The sequence below is a fragment of the Arachis ipaensis genome, chromosome B03, assembly GCF_000816755.2.
Source record: "Arachis ipaensis cultivar K30076 chromosome B03, Araip1.1, whole genome shotgun sequence".
In the NCBI taxonomy this organism is placed as follows: domain Eukaryota; kingdom Viridiplantae; phylum Streptophyta; class Magnoliopsida; order Fabales; family Fabaceae; genus Arachis; species Arachis ipaensis.
Genome location: NC_029787.2, coordinates 135,376,252 through 135,397,625, shown reverse-complemented (window position 1 = coordinate 135,397,625; position 21,374 = coordinate 135,376,252). Strand labels below are relative to the sequence as shown.

Genomic DNA, 21,374 nt, shown 5'->3' with positions numbered 1-21,374 from the left:
AACATTAATAATTAACTAATCCTTAAAAACAATAAATTTTGATAATCCTTTAATATTTCTCAAATAATTATATCGCTGAGCAACAATTACATTGATGGTAAATCAACCCATATATTATACATCACTGAATAGAATAGATTATAAATCGCAACTAAACCTTGATTTTGTTCTTAAGGGATTTTATTGAGTTGTCCAAGATGTGGATAGAACTAATTAGAAATAAATTATATTGTTAAGAATAACGACTTTATGTTGTGAAGTTATTGCTATGAAATTGAACTATTCCGTTCCACCTATAATTACCAAACATAAAACATAAAAGGAAAAAACGTTGAAATTTTGTTACCGCTGTGACCCTTTGAAAGAAGTAAAATTGTGAATTGTAAACCAAGTTGGAAGGTTTTCCCGCTTTAATTAGTTTGTTTGGTGGCAACTGCAGGCAAGTCGTTGTTCAATATGGTTACGACTGTTACATTTGTTTCATGCTTCAGTTTTCATCTATTTTTGCTTCCACTTCACTCATCATATATATATATGTGCATGGCATTTTTGTACTTTCTTATTAGCTTTCTTACATCAACACCTACTCCTTAATTAGCTTCACTTGGAATCCATATGAGAAACTTATTACATTCTCATTAGCCACACCAAACTTGAAATGGATGATCATCACTTCATCGTGTAATGCCCATTTTGTTAATCTTGAAAGAAGAGGGAACCAATAGTTAGGCAAGTATGTACGGTATAATGGGGAATGGAAGTTTAGGCTTATTAGGAATAATGAAGGCTACAAAGTATAGATGCAATAATAATAATAATAATGATCCTCCATGTTGGAGAAGGATCAGTGGTTGGAATTCTTCCAACACTACCTTGTTGCTTCATCATCATCATGATGATGCTTCAAAATACAGCACTAGTTCTTGTAAGGGACTCTATGCAGGGAAGAAGCAATTGTGGCTCCAAAAGAACGTAATAATGACCATGGCTATCATGTTAGGATTTCTGGCTTGTTTTTTCCTTCTTGATTACGTTACTGCGATTTCTTCCCATGATTCTGCTACACCCTCTAATACTTCAAGTCCGTTTCTTCAGCAGGTATATATAAGAGCACCTTATTATGCTATATTCTTGAATTAATTCTATCAACTTACGCATTATTTTATTTGAATGAGAAGAGTAGTGCAGATTCCTACACGTGCAAGAAACAATCATCACCAATAGAAATGTATGGTAGGCTTTTAAACATGGCTTCCAGCGCACTTGCTGAGGTTTGTATCAAATTTTCAGATTATTATGGTCTATGGTTTCTGTTACCATGCATGTTGTGTAACTTCTACTTTATTATGCATTATAGAAGGAGTTGAAGCAAGAGTCATCCAATTTGTGGGTGGAACCGTATGGAATAGCATCTTCATGGGAACCTTGTGCACACAGAAATCTTCACAACACTCCAGGTTCGTATCATGTTATTATCGTCATATATGTGTATGGCAATGCCAAGTTTGTTTTCATCTTATTATTATCCTTGATATTGTGACAGGGAACCTTGTGGAAAATAATGGCTATATCTTAGTCAGTGCAAATGGAGGTCTCAATCAACAACGAGTTGCAGTAAGTTTGACAGTTTGAGTTAACGTGGTTAGAAGAAATAAATCATCCAATAATGCATGTTTATAGCGATTATGGTCTCTCTTTAATATATTATAAATGGATAGATCATAGATAGATAGATTGATGAACTTGACATACAACAAATCATTAGTTCACTAAATAATAGTAATTGAGATTCAATACATGGAACAAATTAAACTTTGTTTTCTTTCACATTGTTTAATGCATTAGCTCCTATCCTACAAGCTAGGATTTTGTTTGTTTGGCATCTCAAATAATGGAAGTGACCAAACTAGTTCAGTGATTACAGATTTGCAATGGTGTTGCTGTGGCATCCCTCCTCAATGCAACTCTTGTTATTCCTAAGTTTCTTTACAGCAATGTTTGGAACGACCCCAGGTAAAATCATATAATAAGCAATTGTTTATATCATTGTGGTCAATTTTTGAGTGATAGTATTTGATGAATTTGGTAAATATACAGCCAGTTTGGTGACATATACCAAGAGGAGCATTTCATGAATATGTTGAAGGATGATATCAGTATTGTGAAGGAGCTCCCATCTCATATGAAATCTTTGGACCCTGAAGCAATTGGCAGCCAGGTATTATAAACATCTTACATTTTTGTGCACTTCATAAGACAACTTGCACTTGTATTAACTATAACAATACAACACCTTGCATTTTAGATTACAGATGCTGATCTTCCAAAGGAGGCTACAGCTGCTGACTATATTAAAATTGTGCTTCCTCTTCTTTTAAAAAATGGGCTTGTTCACTTCCTTGGATTTGGAAATCGACTTGGCTTTGATCCCTTGCCTTCTCATATTCAGGTCACAACATTTACCTTATCAACAATATGGTTTTGAATACTTTTTGTTGCATAGTTTACCTCAAGGCTAATGGTCCACCCCTGAAATAATTGCAGAGGTTAAGATGCAAATGCAATTTCCATGCTTTGAAGTTTGTTCCGAAAATTCAAGAAGTTGGTGCGCTATTGGTAAGAAGGATTAGAAAGCATAGTGGTTCGCGAAGCATGTTAGACACTCAGTTGCTAGGGAAGTTCATTGACAAGAAGAAAGATCATGATTCTGCCAAAGGGTCAATCAAGTATCTTGCATTGCACTTGAGATTTGAAGTTGATATGGTTGCCTATTCCCTTTGTGAGTTTGGAGGTGGTGAAAGTGAGAGAAGGGAACTTCAAGCCTATAGAGAAAGCCATTTTCCTTTTCTTGTTGAGCGCTTGAAGAATTCAACAAGGTATGATTGTTTCTGCAATATACTTTTCAAAAAATTGTTTTGATACATGCCCTTGTATTATGACATATATATGATGTTGTAGCCCTATATCTCCAATGGTTTTGAGGAAAATGGGAAGATGTCCATTGACACCAGAAGAAGCAGCACTTGTGCTAGCAGGTCTTGGTTTCAAGCGCGGAACCTACGTTTACTTGGCTGGTTCTGGTATTTATGGAGCAGATTCAAGAATGAATCCCTTCACCAGGCTCTATCCCAATGTTATTACAAAGGAAGATTTCCTTGCTCCCAATGAACTTGAACCTTTTAAGAATTTTTCTTCTCAGGTAATAAATATTCATGTTAATAATTTTCAAATTCAGTTGAAGCATGATTACTAATACTTAACAATGAAGGTTTGATGTTAATGCAGCTTGCTGCTTTGGACTTTATTGCATGTGCAACTGCTGATGTATTTGCCATGACAGACTCTGGTAGCCAACTCTCAGCAATGGTGTCTGGATTCAGAAGCTACTATGGTGGTGATCATGCTCCCACTTTGAGGCCTAACAAGAAGAGGCTGGCAGCAATCTTGTGGGAGAATGGTACCATAGGATGGAACAGTTTTGAAGAAAGAGTAAAGAAAATGATCCAGGAAGGTCAGAAAGCTACAATGAGAAAGTTTGGTAAAAGCATTTACAGACAGCCAAGATCTCCAGAGTGCATGTGTAGACAACCTTAATTAACACCATCAATCAACACAATCTGCTAGTGGAGGAAGACCTCCTAAGAATAAGAGACATATGGCTAAAAAGAGAGCCAAAAAAAGATCTTTTGTGTATAATCCTCTCGAATGTTATCAGTTCCGATACGTAGATCAAATAATACAATGCAAGCAAAAGTTCCTAGATTCATGGAGATATAGAACAACATATAAGTTATCATGCTTGCATATTCACCATCTGAGTCTCCAACAATTATTCCAATAATAACATATCCGATTTGATCTATGGACGAATACGCCCAATGCACAGAGAGCTGAATTACTTATACTATATATTAGTATAGATCTAAAAATGTTATCTATAACTTTATTGATTTTATAGTATTTAAATTTTGAATTAATTTTTATTATTTTAAATTATCATTTATTATTAACCATTACAAAATTTATATCAATTTTGATATGCTATTAATAAAATTTAAAAATAAAATTTAATCAATAGTCTAAAATAATTTTTTGATACATTGTTAGTCTTCTAACTTTTTAATATTATGCAACATCAACATAAGTAGCTAATTAGCACAATTTGCTTATTAGTTATTACTTACCTAATTGAATTACTTTTTAATTCTTTTGTTTTAAAATGAAATTCTTTTAAATCTTCTGCTTTTATTTCTCATGTGCTTTATTATTATAGTTTATGATTTTTTTTTTCTCATTCTCATAACATTTATTTTTCTTTAGGATATTTTATTATTTTCATATTCTCTTATTCTTTACTTTTATATGAGATACTATATGTCGTCAATGTTAATATTATTTTTCTTTATTAGGTATAAACATAATTCTTCATTTTCTTTTATATTTATTCTTTCTTATTATTACTATATAGAATTATAACTTAAGATTCTTCTTTATTTTTTTTGTCACTCTTATAGCATTTATTTTTCTTTAGGTTATTCTATATTTTTATATTTTCTTACTCTTTACTTTTATATAGGATACTATATATATGATTTCAATGTTAATGTTATTTCTTTTTAATAGATAAAAAATATAAATTAAGTAATAAAACATAATTGATCATCTTCTTTCATACTCACATTCTCATATTTACTATATAAATCAATCTTCACTTTACACCTCTTGTTATCTCCTCTTTTCACATAATCTCATACCTCTTATTCTTTTTTCTCCATTCTTACTAATATTTTGCTCAAGTATTTGAAAAATTTTGTTGATGACTACAACTTTTTTTTTTTAGTTTGCTAAACATATGTTTAAAGGATAAATTTCTAATACATTAAACATTTTCAATTTTTTATTTTTTTTTTGTTTTTAATCTAATTGTATTTATTAGTTATATCATTCCTTTTTTTCTTTCAATAATTTATATTTCTAATATCACTTAATTGTAATATATTGAAAAATACATGGTATTATCATGAGTTATGAAAAATAAAATTAAAAAAATTAAATGTTAATTTCAATTATATATCATGTCTTTTACATTTTTTTTGTTTTTTTTCATTTTTCAGTGTAATTGTATACATTAGTTATATCGTGCATATATCACTTTTTTTTTCCTTCCAACTATTTATATTTTTTAATATCATTTAGTTGTAATATTGTTGGAAATACATGGTAGTCGTGAGTTATAAAAAATAAAATTAAAAAATTGAATGTTAATTTCAACTATTGAAACATTATATTCAAAATTATATTTTATTTAATAGTTTTATATTTATACTATAGTATTTAAATATAATATAAAAATAAATAAAAGTAGTCTTATAAGAATAAAAATAAAGATAATAATATGAAATCAAATAAATAAATTTGGATTTGGTATTTTCACAATTTTACTTAAAGTCCAACTTATGTATAAAGTTTTAATTTCATAATTATTAAATTTTAAATTAATTTATATATTTTATACAATGTATATCTATTTTATTCATTGCGTGAGTCTAAATCTAATTTAACTAATTTGAGATGATTAAGTGTCAACTAAATCATCTAATATAATTGATTTTAGACTGATAAATTCATCCTCTTCATTTGTTGTCTTGATGGTGCAAATATTTTTTAGAATAAAAAAATACAAAAAATATAGTATAAAATTATAAATAAATTTTATTAATCATGATATATTTAAATGTATATTTAGTATATAAGTAAATGTTGTGTCAAAGCTTAAATAGCTGAACTCCACACTATGTATTTGTAACTAAAAATTATTAGCAGAGTTTTAATATAAATATTTTTTTTTATTAGAGAGATAGATACTCGAATTTGTGACCTTTTAAGTGAATAAAAATAACTATGTTATTTGAATTATCAAGCCCGTTTAGCTCAGTTGGTAGAGCGCAAGGCTCTTAACCTTGTGGTCGTGGGTTCGAGCCCCACGGTGGGCGTATTATTTGTGAATTTTTAAACCATTTCTTTTTACTTTAATTGTCTATTGATATATATTAAAGTTAATTGATTAAGATGATTAAATTTTTGTTATTATTATTATGTTATATTATAAAATTACAAAATTATCATCTATTCAAAATTGTTGACATAGCACACTTATAAAAAGTAATCTGACTTAGATTCATTGTATAATAACTTGGTATAACTTTTATATATGACATATATATATATTAGCTTCTGTGTGTAATTAAAGCCATAACCCCTTAATACCTTTATGTTTATAATACTGTCATCTTATGAATCCAAAGAACTGAAAGAATCAATATACCAAAGATAAATCAGAGTGAAATGAATTAAAAAATCCAGAAAAATGGGAAGGTGAACAAATAACTGTTCTATTATATGAAAAATAAACCAATTCAATATATGACATGTGAAAAATAAAGAGAGGTAGCAGAAGAACACTTTCTGCCACCTTAAGTTACATGTTGACTCTCTCTCTCTCTCGCACTGATCATCATAAGATGCAAGCTTATCTGGAAATGATGATTTTCCTTTCCTCTAACATATCTCTATCATAGTATTTTTCTCTAGGATGGAGGGAAGAACCGGTTGAGATTGAAAGGGAGGGTGTAGAACTCTTCGTTACGGCTATCTCCTTTAAATGTTCTAAACTTTGCCCACCATGGCATTCCTCTATCCTTGGCACTATCCTTGTAGTCAAGAGTGTTGTCCAAGAAAACAGCAACAATCAATGCAACAGTTGGGGAAGAAAAGAAGATAGTATTAAGGAAATCATTGAACTGCAAAAACAAACAAACAAATGATTTCTTGCTTTAGGAAATAATGGATAAACAAGAAACATTCAAGAACTTAAGTACACTTACCCATCCAGCTCTTGTATGAGCAGGGCCACGATGTGCCATGATGGTGTATTCTCTAAAGTACTCAGGAATAGACAGACCTAAGTAGAGGGCAACACCAGTAATGAAGAGGTTCCTCATTGAGTTCATGTTGGTGAATTGCAAAAATGATAGCCCCACAGAAGCTGAAAAAGAGAATAGCAAATCCTCATAAGGAAACAAAGTGACAAATCAAGTAAAAGAAAAGGCGAAATGGTAGTAGTACTAACCCACAAGACCAAACAAGACACAGTATACAGCAGCGAAAATGGGGAATGGTATGGATGCAAACAAAGCTCCAAATTTTCCTGAAAAGAAAAACCGATACATTTCATTTATGTGAGAACTAGCTTGAGTGAATCCATAGGTTTAGTTTTCCAAGTGCTACACTCACCTAACATTGAGAAGAATATCATAAAGCCCGCTGAAACTTGAATGACCCTTCGGCTACCAATTCGATTGCTTCCTAGAAGCCCCACATTCTCTCTGTCACAATCCCAAAAGGATTAGCCTTCTTGTCCCAAAAAAATGCCATAGTTACAGACATATGAAGAACAACACTTACACAGATACCGTTGAACCAGACAATGTTCCAAAAAGGCCACTCAGCAAGATTCCAATTCCCTGCCAACCAATACCACGGCTCAGAACATGAGCAGGAGGGGGTGTGGCACTTGCTAGACGAGACGCAGCCTTGTATGCCCCGGTTGACTGTCAAAAGATATAGATCATTCATCATCATCAATATAACAAACTAAAGCACTTTGTTTGCTAAATAGAGTTGGCTATATGTATCATACAACATCATTGGTTTTCTATATATGTCACCTCAACTAACGAGACAAGAACAGCAGCCATCATTCCAAAAGCATGACCAGCATCAAATGTAGGAGCACCCCACTGAAGAGGGTATGGAATCTTGATCCTGTTGCCAAATGTGCAAAAGTCAATGGCAATTCTCCACACAATAATTGCTATACACTGCAAAAATGTTCAACTAGAAGGATCTTTGTGGTCCAACTACAAACCATGGAGCAGTAGAAATGAGATTAGCCCTGTCTGTTCTGCAGCTACGTTGAGTTATCTCCGGGCGGTTTTTGTATGCGCCTCCGGCTGTTAAGAGTACTGCATATGCCCATATAACTGTGGTTGCTATGAGTAGAGCAAATCGCTCCAATAGTGGTACTTGTCTTATCTGAAAATTCTTCAAATACTGCATAAAACACATTCAAAACTATTGGATTGTGATATTATCATGCTTGTTTTGACAGAAAATTATATGCCTTAAGAAAGATAGACACAAGAGAATCCTAATCCATTATTGCCTACTTTTGAATTGTACCTGAGATAAGGCTATAAACAGTATTAGCATGGGAATTCCAATTTCAACGCAGCTCCCAACCTAACACAAATGATTCATATTCAGAATAGTATACTAAACCATATTAGTGATGAGAAAATAATTGTAAATTTCACTATTAATAATGCAGTAAGTGGGGCTGGTGTTATATGTACCACAAGGAACCCTCTGTCAAATAGTCCAAAACCAACTAATGCAATTACTGGAACCATTCCAAGTGGACTGAAAAACCTGAATGCAAAGTAAAGCACAATAATTATTTGGCAAATTCTCCAATCCAAGTTTCTCTCTTTGACTTCAAAAAGTGTAACATGCATTTCAACAAAATAAAAAAACTGAGCATACCTGGAACAAATGGCCCATATTTGACTAAAACCCAAAATTATTTGTATGCTTGATGCTACTATTAGTGCACCTTGGACTGCTCTCATTGTGCTAAGAAATCTCTACAAACAAATGGAAAAGCAATTACATAGAATTCCACTAATCTGACTCAAGTTTGCCTACCAATCAACTAACAAAGTTATGGTTCTGTTAAGAACATTAACTATGACAAAGTTGAGAGCAGACAACAAAATAGAATTGTTAAAGAAAATAACACTAACCAATTCAGGGTCCTGTATCATTGCCAGAGATGGATCATGAATGATGGACATGATGGGGACCATGAATGCATATGAACCTCCGATCACTGTCGGCAAGCGGGTTCCAAAGAGTGTCTGGACAAGCGTATTAATTCCTTCAACAAATAGCAGGGTTTGTACGACCCTCACTTTATCACCCTGCAAACCATATAAGACAATATCTATGACTATCACCCAGTGTAAGGCCATTTTCATTTTTTCAGGACCCTCCATTAGTCCCTTTCACTGGGATGGAGAGGGACCCACCTACCACATTTAGCAGATCACATTTTATTAAAGGAAGGGTTTTTCCTTGATTTGCATACTATGTGAAAGAATTCCATGAAATGAACAAGTTTGAAAAGGCTTACATCAGTTCCACCCATCAAAGGAACCAGCAATGTAGGAATCATGACAGCAGTTCCCAAGGCCAGGATGTAATGCTGAAATCCCAGAGCTATTGTCTCCACTGTTTACACACATAAACACTGAGAAACTTGAAAAACCAAAGAATGCAGCTGAATGTGAGAGAAGAAGACATAGACATAGATATAGAGATATACCCCAAGATGGATTTGAGTCTATACAGTACTCTAAGCCCTGAAGTTGGTCCATTGGTGGGTAGCTTATATCTTCTACCTTAGTAGCCGCCATTGATCACCGCCCCACTTTTGCAAAACCTTCAAAATCCAACTAATCCTTATGAAGCATGAAAAACACAGAGGCTTTGCTCTGATCCTCTCAGATTGAAAAGAAGAAAGCACTTGGTGAATGTGAATGAACAAGACCGAAAATTCTGGCAGAAACTAATGGAGTCAATTGTGAAAGTGAAAAAGAGAGCAAGAGAAGAAGAAAATTGGTCTCTTGCTGCCCACTAACACTAAGCACTAACTCAGTTCGATTTTGTTGTTAGCGGTTCTAACTTTCCAAGGTGTGCTTTTTTCATTTATTAAGGAACAACACTATTTATATCAAAGGGTTCCGTTAAATTTCCTTTATTCCTATTATGCCCCTTAAGGAACTTCCAAAAAACTGAACTCAAATGTTACCGTTGCTTCACTGTTCCCATTAAACTTTACACTTTACAACGATATTCTTTCTTTATTTTATTTTATTTCATTAAATGTGAGTACTAAAGTGTGTTCGTCATAAAAGGATATTAATGACAAAAAATGCTAAGTGGTGAGTTTCCATGTGAGGTTAAAAATGTGGAAAAAAAAAAATTCTTATTAGATTATTAGGCATATCAATTTATGTGCTATAATGTATAGTATTATTATAGATGCTTCTCCGAGCACAAATCTCTAATATCCAAATTCAAGACAATTTGTCCAAACAATCCCTTTATGTAACTAATTGATAATAATGGAACATGCCATATAAGCATTACACTATAAAATTAAAGCCTAGAAGACCAAGTTGTGTACTTGTGTTAGGAGAAGCAAAAGAAATCAATTATAATGTGTATATTCTAGATTCACATTGGATTTATGGTAAGCATGAATTTTTAGCAGAGTTAGTAAAACATATAACGCCACAAGTAAAATGATAATTAAGGAAATAATAAAACTTGGAATGTTACAAGAATATTCATAGCATTCCTTGAACAAAAGAAAAAGTCTGCGTTCACAAATACTTTTAGAGGAAGATAATACAAAATTTGATGAGCGAGGAATCATTATCATGGTCCATCTTGCACTATAGTGCGTTTCCATGTCAGATTATTAAAACTTTAAAAGTGGTTCAAAAAAATAGTACAGTAGGGCTCCTTTATGTAAATAAAGAAAAAAAAAAAAAGACGCAAAATGATACTCCTAATTAAGTTACCTCTAAAAGCACAAATCCTACGTATATCCAACCAACCAAACCAAGTCACTCTTACTTAACTCGGAGGAGCGGATGACTGTTACTTAAGTATATCCAAACAATAAATTTTGGCAACTACTCTAATAAAAATTGTCAAAAACATCTTTTTTACCATGATTTTAGTTTAAAAAGTGAGATTTATTTATTTTGTCACACTTTAAAATTTAAATAAAAATAATATTTTTATAGCATATAAAAATTAAATCCTAAAATCTATTATTTAATAGTTAAAATAAAATATCTTTATACGAAAATAATGATAAATTTTTTTTGAAATTATTATTAATTAACAAAAAGTAAGTGCTAGCTTTGTGCAATTTATAAACAAAACCGTAAGATTACATGAGCATATTTAATTTATGTTGACTTATCAAAGGCAAGGGATACATGATCTTTCATATTTGACTTGTGATACCCTACAGTAACAGGATAGGGGGGATCCATGTCACCCTATACTTTCGCTTTCGCACCTTAACTTTCATGACGCTGAATCTAGTCACAATGGAACGAAGTAACCAAAAAGGGAAATTGCATATTTTATTTCCCCATGGACCCTAGTCCACTCCTTCGAAAATTGATTCAATTTGAATTGTTGCTACATTCAGGCCCAACTACGATAACTTGGCAGGCCCACACTATTGTCCATAGGCCCAAAAATGTGTGAATTGCAGTATATACCGATGCATTGATGGATGGATTTTGGAGAACACAACGTAGTGGGTTCGTCAATCCTGTCATGGTCCCGTATACTGAATTCTAAAGCTTGCTCAGTGGCACAAAATTTAATGTGGAAGGGATGGCATATATTTACAACTCACATTTGAGTTTGTGAATCGAATAACCAATTAGATTCCAAGTTGCATGCATGCAGGTACCACCGTCTTTGTGCCACTTACTTTAATTTACTCGGAATCAGCTCAATTATCCTATCAATTTCACAGCAAGATGATGGAGTTTTTTTAGTAAAAGAAAAAAGAAATAAGATTGTAAAGTAAGAAGTCAGATTGTGTGTCATGTTTGGAAACATCTGTGTATGTATAAAGCAAAAAGCAAAAGAACCATATATATATATCGAAATTGAACCTCACTTTACTAATCTATCATCATACAGTTATGAATACTGTAAAATGTAAACCTACTTTTCTTAATGCTGAAAATGTTAGTGATAATGAATATGAATTGTTCAAGAAACTAGTGTATATTATAAGATATGAACTGGTCCCAGAAAATTGTAATAATTAGGATCTTGGATTGTATTCTTTGAATAAAATTGTGTGGGAACTGGGAAGGGGACTCCTCTGCTTCGTCACGTTGGCGTAAACATCAAGACAAAAAAGAAGAAATTATTGCATATGACTTTCTCTTTGGGCCTAATATAAGAAACGGAAAAATATAAAGGCCACAAATAAAAGGGTGATTTTATTAAAAGAAGGTCACCAATTTACCATACATGGATCCGATCCACATGTATGTTCAGATCTTTAACTTGGCCCTTTTTATTTAATTTAATTGATCACGTTTTGATTGGGAACTCTTCCAAGAATCAGTAGCTTCATCAATTCTCACACTACATTGACGTGATATCACAATATGCATTGATCTTGCCTATGACACGAGACTACGAGAGAGAGAGATCCGAGGAGAGAGAACACAAACATTATCAAGTACATGTCTTGATCTATTATTGATGATTTATCAAAGTTAGATTAATTACTTAAAGCAACTCGCCGTTAAATTACTGATAGTCTTACGTATATGGTATATATGTAGTAGACACATTAATGAGTGATCAAGAGCATTTAACAGAATTCTACTAGGTTTTGTTATAATAAATGTTTTAAGATACTACTGTATATAATAGTGCAAACTGGTACAGACAGAAAAACAAGATTATTATTGGTCCAGATTAGTAAATTTCTAGGTGTGGTATTGACATTGTGAAACCATCTCATTTGATTGGAGCAAAGGTCAAAATAGTTTGACTTGAATCCCATCATAATACAACTATACAAGTATGAAAATTCACTTGTATAAATAAAAGAAAACCCTTCGAAATTAATAGTCAAGTTTATATACGAGTTAGCTATTGCATCCGTGCCAATTTTATGGAATTTTGTACGAAAGCCATCGAATGATTAGAAGAGAAATTTTTTGGATTAGTAATTTTTAGTAATTTTGATTATTGAGCAGTATAAATATTAAATTATCTTTTATAAATATAAATTATATTAATTTAATGCCAACAAACTATAATTCAAACCGCATAGTCTCCTTATACTCATCTAGAGATTGTGAGTTCGAGTCTCTCTATTTGATTAAAAAAAATTATATTAATTTAATGATAAAAACTCAAGTACAGTCAATTTTACGNNNTCCATTCTCACAATATACATCCAAAACAGCATGACTCTTCCATTTATACTTTTGATAGTTTGCTACCTTGAACAGAAATCACTCGAAGCAACTTAGATAACCTCTCCTCAGAAAACATGCTAATGTACAATGGACCGAATTTTATTGCACGCTTTAACCACATGATAAGGCACATGGTCCCTTTGAGAGTTTGAGTAAATAAAGCAAGCAAACACGTAACCCGCAATACATAGCAGCTACCTGTTTCTGTCTCCTCTACAACTAACTTTTCTCTATATATATCTCTTACTTTTCCTACGTAACTTGCTGCATATGATATTCTTTGCCAAACATAAACAATTCCACAACGCAATAAACCGGATTTTTAACTCAAATCAATTTTTTAAAATTCCAAAAATAATAAAAACCACATTAAAATTGGGTATATTATTCACCAAAGTTAGGCGAGATTCTCCCATTTTCATCCAACTTTCTCTTTTACCAAAAAATAAAGTGGATCCTATTTTTTCTGGATAAAATATATTTTTTATTTTTGAAGTTTAGTAAAAATTTTAAAAATATTCTTAAATTTTATTTTATTTCAATTTTGTCCCAAAAATTTTCGATTTGTATTTTCGATAGTTAAGTTTTCAAAAAATTTAAGACCAATCCAACAAAAATACATAAAAGTTATGTTTGATTTGCTTGTGTTGATGGTTGTTATTATGAAATTGTTATTGATTTGGTCCTAAGCGGCCAGGAATATAGTTAATGCAAATCGAAAACTTATTATGGGACAGAATTGAAACAAAATAAAATTTAAGAGTATTTTTAAAACTTCTACCATATTTTATGGACAAAAAATATATTTTATTCTATTTTTTATCGTAATTTTAATTAATATTTTTTTATTTGATTTAAAATCCGAATAAAATCAACAAATGGAAAAGTTCGATATCCTCCTTTTATTTTGCCTCATATATAGATATGTATCCTCTCATGCATCCTCTTATTAAAGGAAATTGCATCGTCAAGCATCTATATGCCTTTCATCATCCAACGTCGGAAGAAGAGTAAAAAGTTATGGATTCCTTATTAAATAAAGATAGTGTTAATTGAGCTTTTGATGATCAATAAAAAAAGAATATCTACTTTAACACCATCCTTCGTATATAGGATAGATACGAAGTAGGAATGCTAATATAGGCTTCACTTCCCGCTCACCATTATGAAATTTCTCCTCATCCATTTCTATTTCTATTCTCTATAATAGAGAAATATTCTTTCTCATTTTTATTTTCCAAAAAGAAAAGTTCTAAGGGATTCCCATAAAAGTGATTCGTTTCAATAAAATTACGTTAATTTTATCAAATATTAAATAAAGTAGACAAACAATTTTAAGAGTAAACGTATTGTAGTATTGGATAATCACCTTAAAAACTTTAATATTCAAGTATTTTTATCATAGAATACTCATGTTTATTTTACGAATCTTGATTGTTATCCCTAAACATGAGTAGCCAATTTTACACAAGGTCTTTTTTATAGTGCTTAAATGTTATTCATGAAATTAAAAAAAAAAAATAGATCTCATTTTACTCTAATTTTATTTTTAAGTAAATTAGATAAAATTAGTATGGGAACCAAAAAAATCTCCATCGTATAAAAAGTATGTGCGAATGTGAGTAGCCACCCTGGTGGACAGGTGGTGCTAACCTACCTGCTACCATATGATGGTAAACAAAATTAAGAAAGAGAACGAATCAACAATATAAGGAACCTCTCAGTGGGATTCTCTGCCGCCGTATGCGCACCCAAGAAAATACTCCCTTTCATGGCTTCATCCTGTCCACCTTTTTGTCCTTGACTCCTTTCCAACTATTTTTTCTTTTTCATTTTGAAAGAATGGCCTCTACATTTATAATAATAATTGAATTCATTATATCAATAATAAATATTGGCAACAATAATAACATTTTCACATGAGTAGTGCTAGAGAGCCAATGGCCTAATTGTACAATATGTACAATGGGCTAAATCTTTGGTTTAAACATCTCATGTTATAAAAAGTTAATTTTGGGTTCACCAAGGTTCGAACTTTTGACCTTCCACATTTGAAATTCTTATACCATGTTCTGAAACTACTCATCCCAAAAGCGTAACCTGACAGGATAACGTAACACTAATAATGATATCTCTAATACTTTCTAAACCTTCATTGTTCACATTGTACGCTTACGTCATTGGCTCCCTAGACTTTCTCTTTTCACATTCCGAATCCCGGGTCAACCGTGGAATCCAAAAGTAAGAAAAAGAAAAGACGAGTCAACTCGGGGTGAGTGGTTGGTTTGGACTAATGTCTTTGAGCAAGCCCAAAACCTGCCTCATAGTGGGCCTCTTGGAAGGCGACTCAGCTGTGCAAAGGTACGCCACTCGGAGGCTCTCCACCATCTCACTCTCCCACTCACCGCCCACTAGCAGCCTCTCCTCCAGAACCCTAACCCCCTCCCCTTCCCTCACCGCCTTCCTCACCGCGCTCACCGTTTCCTCCGTCCCTCCCTTCCCTGTCAACATCTCCATCAGCACCATCCCGAAGCAGTACACGTCACCCTCCGTCCCGCAATTCGGATTCGGTTCTCCCCGCAGCCCGAAATCCGATATTCGTGGCTCGAAATCGTCGGCGAGTAGAATGTTGGAGGTAACGAGGTGGCCGTGCACGACGGGTTTGGAACCCGCGTGGTGAAGGTAAGCTAGTCCACGCGCTATCCCAACCGCAATACGGTGACGTGTTAGCCACCCCATTTTCTCTGATGACCCCTCAACGACGCCGTTTTGAATCTCCCACGTGTCGCGTGTCCAGTCCTCCACGTTGGTGTCCCCCGTTGGAAGCTCGTGTAGCCACCTCCCCAAATCGCCGTTTGCCATAAACTCGTACAGTACCAGCTTCTCCTTACCTTCAAAATCAAAACCACACCACATATTCAATAAACTAATAAAATACTAATCACGCTCGTATTGATGCCTTCAAATTTCTCAAGTTGAGTGAGAGTGACATCTCCTAGGTTAGAGACATGCAGTTAATTTTATTTAATTTTATAGGAAACTAAAAAAGAGGGCGCGCGAATTTCCAGAATCCAGAGGCAATCATAGCGAATGATGATAGATTTTAATATTGTAAACGCAGGAAATGGCGACAGAACATGTTATGGAGCAGTGGGGAGGACACTAGAAAATTTAAAGCCCGTGAAGCACATTAATTGAGAGAATAAAAAAACTTTGAAACATGAAAGACACTGTATGTGGTATCAGTATTGGGTACGGTGATGGTACCTGCAATGCAGTAACCAGAGAGGGGCAACAAATTTGGGTGCTTGAGCTTTGAGAGGTCAACGAACATTGCAATGGAGTCACGAGGATCAACGTCCCTGGCGTATTCCAGTACCTTGATTGCCACGTGGAGATCGCCGGGGAGTACAGCCCTGTAGAGGGGTCCACACCTGCCTTCCGCCAGGAGTGACTCCTTCCCGAAGTGTGACGTGGCAGCGATGAGGTCCCTGAAGGTCAGGCTCATCAACGGCTTCTCGAACATCACCACGGCCGCAGAACATGGTTCCTTCAGATCAGCCACCCACGTGGACCCTGACTCAGTCTCGAACTCGAACGGCCCTGATTTCTCCACCATCACGCCGCTCATCATGTCCTCCGCTTTCGATATTGCCCATTTCTTAATCTTGCAACGCTCCTTCTTCTTCTTCCTAGCAATGCGTAGTAGCGCCCAAATGATAAAAATAACCGCTAAGGAAGAAGCACACGAAACCGCGATAATAATGTGTGTCTTGTGTTTGTGTTTGTGTTTGTATCTTGTGTGAATGACTTGTGAGGCTGGGGTGGTAGTTGCGGAATGGTTGTTGCTGTGAGTTGGAGTAGTGGCGGTGTAGGTGAAATTCTTGCCAGCGTGGATAAAGGCGGCTTTGCCGAATTTGTTGAACTTGTTGAGGCTAACGGTTGAGTTGAAGCGGTTGAAAGAGATGTTTAGGAAGTGGAGGTTGTTGAGTGGAGGAAAATCGGAAGGGAAAGTTCCGGTGAGGTTGTTGTTTGATAAGTCAAGGTATTGAAGGTTGGTGAGGTTGGTGAAGCCTGAAGGGAGGGGTGTCCTTAAGTGGTTGTGAGAGAGGTCAAGGATTTTAAGGTTTGGGAAGAAGGAAGAGTAGCGTTGATATGGATGGTGTTGGACCACCCAATTGGTGAACCTGTTGTGGGAGAGGTTGAGCGTTTGAATGACGGCGGTGGTAGTGAAGACGACGCTACCTCCAAACCTGTTGTTGGAGAGGTTTAGGTGACGTAAGGATGAGGTTGACCATAACCAAGTTGGGACACGGCCTTGTAAGGAATTCCCTGAGAGATCAAGAAGCTGGAGGTTTGAGATGTTGATGAGATAACCCCAGGAGATGGTTCCGGTGAGATTCTTGGATGGAAGGTTTATGCTGATGACATGAGATTGGGATGAACAGTTGGAAAGTAATACTCCTTTTCGGAACCAGGAGGAGGAAGAGTTGAAGCCGGATACAGACTTGAAAGCCTTTGCTACCAGCCTCTGCTCTACGCTACTGCTGCCGGTGTTGCATGAAGATATAGATTTGGAAGATTCCACCACAGAAAACACCGCCATGGCTACTATTAAGAATCTGCAGAGGGGCTTCATGAGCTCTAGTTCTAGTGTTGTTGTTACCGTGGCAGGTGGGAGAGGAGAGAACATGAAACAAATGAGGGTTACGGGGCGGGGGCGCTCTCTCTTCACTCTCCAACTTGAAGTTCAAATCCACAAATTATTTCACTACCCGCTGGCTAATGCGATGATTGCGATTTTTTCTTTTTTTCTTTTTTTTTTTGGAGAAATAAAATAAAAATTATTTTTGAGATTTTACACGAGGCCAAATTAAAGCTGCTGCGGAACAATGTCTGTTTTCTTGTGTTCAGTGGAAGAAGGTCCCTCTGACTAACATTATATATATTAATTATGGTCCTTAATGGTAAATACGGTAGATTTAATTTGATGGTGCTTCAAATAGATGGGGTTTTACCGTTTTATGCAAAAATTTCAGTCATGCAATGAATTGTCCAATTACGAGTTGACAACACATTCAGTGCCTACAAACATTATCACCATGTTCTTAAATTACCGTCAACATGATATACATACATCTAGCAAGTAAAAAAATATCTCATCTTACCAAGTCTTCCTTCCTCTGAATCAAATTGAGCTTCTCCTCTGTGCCACAATTTTAAGAGTTTTCTTTATGGTAATTTTGAAAATAAGAATTTCTGTGTAGCTTTTTATGTTACTATCATCGACTTCGATGCTATTTTGCTAACATGTCAAAACTATTCAAGTTTTAAAATAATTATTATAACGAACATAGAAAATAAGACTATTCAATTTTAGCAAACATGACTATTCAAACTAGTAGTACAGTTTAAGCAGCATACATACTCTTAACACGTGATGCAAATTGACTACAAATTTTAGCAAGTTGCAGAGTTCATGAGATCAGATAGACTACAATAATACTCCTCTTTGGAGTTAAAAATCGAAATTATTTTTACGACATATAAATATAGTAACACAGATTCTAAGATAATGTACACCTATAAACCCAATGATTCTACACCAATATATGTAAATCAACTTGCTCAGAGAGTCTACTTTTTCGGCTGAATCAAACCTGGAGCATCTGCACAAATTGAAGAATGAAGAACGAAATAGGTTGAACGTGTCTAATAAGCAATTGACATCATTGTATAGTTTAATTTCAGAGCATTATTCATTTACTTTTTGACAAACCAAGTCTATTGGAAATTTGGAATTTATTTGGCTATAGCGACATACTATAAGATACAAACAAATAACAAAATTGATTGATTGCAATGGTTGAGTAATAAACATAAACAATACATAATAAGATTGGGAAATGTGATGAAGAGTCGAGCACAATTTGTACATTCTTCTCGGTTTTAGTTGCCTGTGGAATAACAAATCACATGCAAAAATTAGTAATACTAAATTACAAAAGACCTAGACTTATTATTATGCTAAGTCTTCCACTTAACTTTTAATAAGTCCTCGTCACTTCACAAAGGTAAAAATGCAGGTGAAATTGACTTCACGTGAAATTGATACATGAGAGCCGTTAAATAAAAATTTAGTCAAATCAGTCAAATCATTTAATGGCTCTCAAGTATCAACTTTACGTCTAAACGACTGCACCTGAGTTTTCACTCTTCACAAAAGTCTTTTTGGTCCCCCCCTCTTTTTCCTCACTCTGTTCAATAGCCAAACGTTACCCATGTAATTGATTGATTTATTATTACATTTTGTAAATTTTTGTCTTAAAGTAAAAACAAAGGTTAATTTTCTTGTCACTCGACCAAAACTCTCCCTTATAAGTGCAAAGCCCGGGAAAAGTGCATGTTACACTATGTTAGCATGCCCGCCACAAATTTTAGCCATTTTAAAATAAAATAATGACGGGTCCAAATTAAAAATAAAAAAAGAGTGTTGGAAAGAAACACGATGGAAATTTCGCATGAATCAAGAGTACATATACTGTTTAGAAAAATGACAAATTACATGCCAATGGTACATAAATCAAACTAAGATGAGCCCAAAATGAATGCATCCAAAGTGGTTCGAAGTAACATTCATGAATTTGGAAGTTGGCAAGTAGTTTGTTCCACAAATTCCAGATGCTTGTAGCCAAAACATGCCTGCTCTCCCACGTGTTCTTGGTTTCTTTCTTTTGCCCTTGATATCTTATTCCTTATCTTATCTTTGTGCTTATTTTAATTAAGACTTAACTTACTATTAACTTACTCAAAAATATAGTATAAGTGATACCAAATGAATGTCAAGTGGTTTAAATAATTTCAAAAATATAGTATAACTTACTATTAAACATTACTTGTGATATTTACATAGATCTTTATTTATTGGGAATGGAATCGTTTTGGAGGGAACATTAACTAGATAGGTTTATCGCACTTCTTACCTAAACCTTGCATATTGAAAGCAAAATACCCATTACCCAAGGGAATGACAACTCAGATTTTGCATATATTAGCCTAACATAACATAGATTTGGGTTACTTAAATTAATATAAATACCTACATTCCCACCTTAAAGTTGATTAATCAATAATCACAAATCCGTGTGTCTCTCACTTGTGGCAAAAGTGGCGAGCAGGGGTTGTTACGGCGCACAACCAAAGTTGAATATAAACCACAAGGAATGTTTCATACATTCGTTACTCTACATAAATGTCAAACTACAAGATTGTGTTTGGTAATTGGTATTCCCTTTAATATTTTATAAGTGAAAAAAATAGGAAAGTAAATACCATGTGAAAAGAGGCTACTTATGGATTTAGAATTCATGTAAATTAGTACAAGAATGAAAAACTAGTAAGAGAGTAGCCACAAGGGATTTAGAATTCATTAATATTAAGCTTATTTCAATAATTCTTATTTATATAGTCATTTTTTAGAATAACTGATTATGTGACCATTAATATTTAGAATATATGTAAAAAAATTTTTAAGAGGTATAATTATAAAAATGGTATAAAATTATTGTTTATATTATATAATATTTGATATTTTTTTTAAAACAAAAGAGCTCAACATACTCAAGTGGAGCATACATCGTTAAACAATACAAATAGATCAGGCAATTCCAAAAAAACCAAAAGTCAAAGAAAGGAAATCTACAAGTCATCTTCGACATAGCCATTAACAACACTAGAAATGGACATCTCTACACTCGTCGCAGTTAAGCATGGTCATGTGAAAGATTTTTTTAGCTCCTTTATTTTTATTCTGAAATATCTTCTTATTCTTTTTCATCTAAATATGACAGATGATAATACAGAAGCACCTCAAACACTGTTTTCGATCTTCTATTCTACACGGCTCATCTGTCCAACTTAGAAAATTAAATTGATACTTGAAAACTAAATTGATACAAGTATTACAATTCAAATATAATATAAACTTAAAATATTACTTTTGTTCATAAGTTGTATTTTTATATACATACGCTTTTGCTGAACCCGGAATAGTTATGACATTTACCCACACAATACTTAGTATAGTAGTTGAGAACCTGACCATGTGAAAACCAATAAGAGTCCATTGTTGGTTTATTTTTACAAACACAGCACATGGAATCATGGACCAACTGGGCAACTCCACTAAGGACCGATTTGAATATGTTTATA

General features: G+C 33.8%; 3 protein-coding genes and 1 non-coding gene across 4 annotated transcripts; 2 read left to right on the top strand and 2 right to left on the bottom strand.

Moving 5' to 3' along the window:
• Positions 582-3,862, top strand: LOC107632181 (uncharacterized protein At1g04910). The gene is made up of 10 exons (XM_016335858.2): positions 582-1,098; positions 1,179-1,271; positions 1,358-1,457; positions 1,544-1,614; positions 1,925-2,013; positions 2,098-2,218; positions 2,306-2,449; positions 2,545-2,876; positions 2,959-3,199; positions 3,286-3,862. Exons 1-10 carry the CDS (start codon positions 736-738, stop codon positions 3,592-3,594), a joined length of 1,863 nt encoding a protein of 620 aa, XP_016191344.1. The 5' UTR covers positions 582-735; the 3' UTR covers positions 3,595-3,862.
• On the top strand, positions 5,921-5,993 carry TRNAK-CUU. Its single transcript has one exon. It is a non-coding gene; the product is annotated as a tRNA-Lys (tRNA).
• LOC107632183 (nucleobase-ascorbate transporter 2) lies at positions 6,369-9,833 on the bottom strand. Its single transcript, XM_016335860.2, has 13 exons — positions 9,446-9,833; positions 9,254-9,351; positions 8,865-9,041; positions 8,605-8,705; positions 8,415-8,490; positions 8,242-8,301; positions 7,928-8,112; positions 7,728-7,824; positions 7,465-7,610; positions 7,294-7,385; positions 7,130-7,207; positions 6,885-7,045; positions 6,369-6,800 (listed from the first exon to the last, which is right to left on the bottom strand). Exons 1-13 carry the CDS (start codon positions 9,534-9,536, stop codon positions 6,588-6,590), a joined length of 1,575 nt encoding a protein of 524 aa, XP_016191346.1. The 5' UTR covers positions 9,537-9,833; the 3' UTR covers positions 6,369-6,587.
• On the bottom strand, positions 15,249-18,085 carry LOC107632184 (probable LRR receptor-like serine/threonine-protein kinase At2g24230). The gene is made up of 2 exons (XM_016335862.2): positions 16,431-18,085; positions 15,249-16,054 (listed from the first exon to the last, which is right to left on the bottom strand). Exons 1-2 carry the CDS (start codon positions 17,854-17,856, stop codon positions 15,426-15,428), a joined length of 2,055 nt encoding a protein of 684 aa, XP_016191348.1. The 5' UTR covers positions 17,857-18,085; the 3' UTR covers positions 15,249-15,425.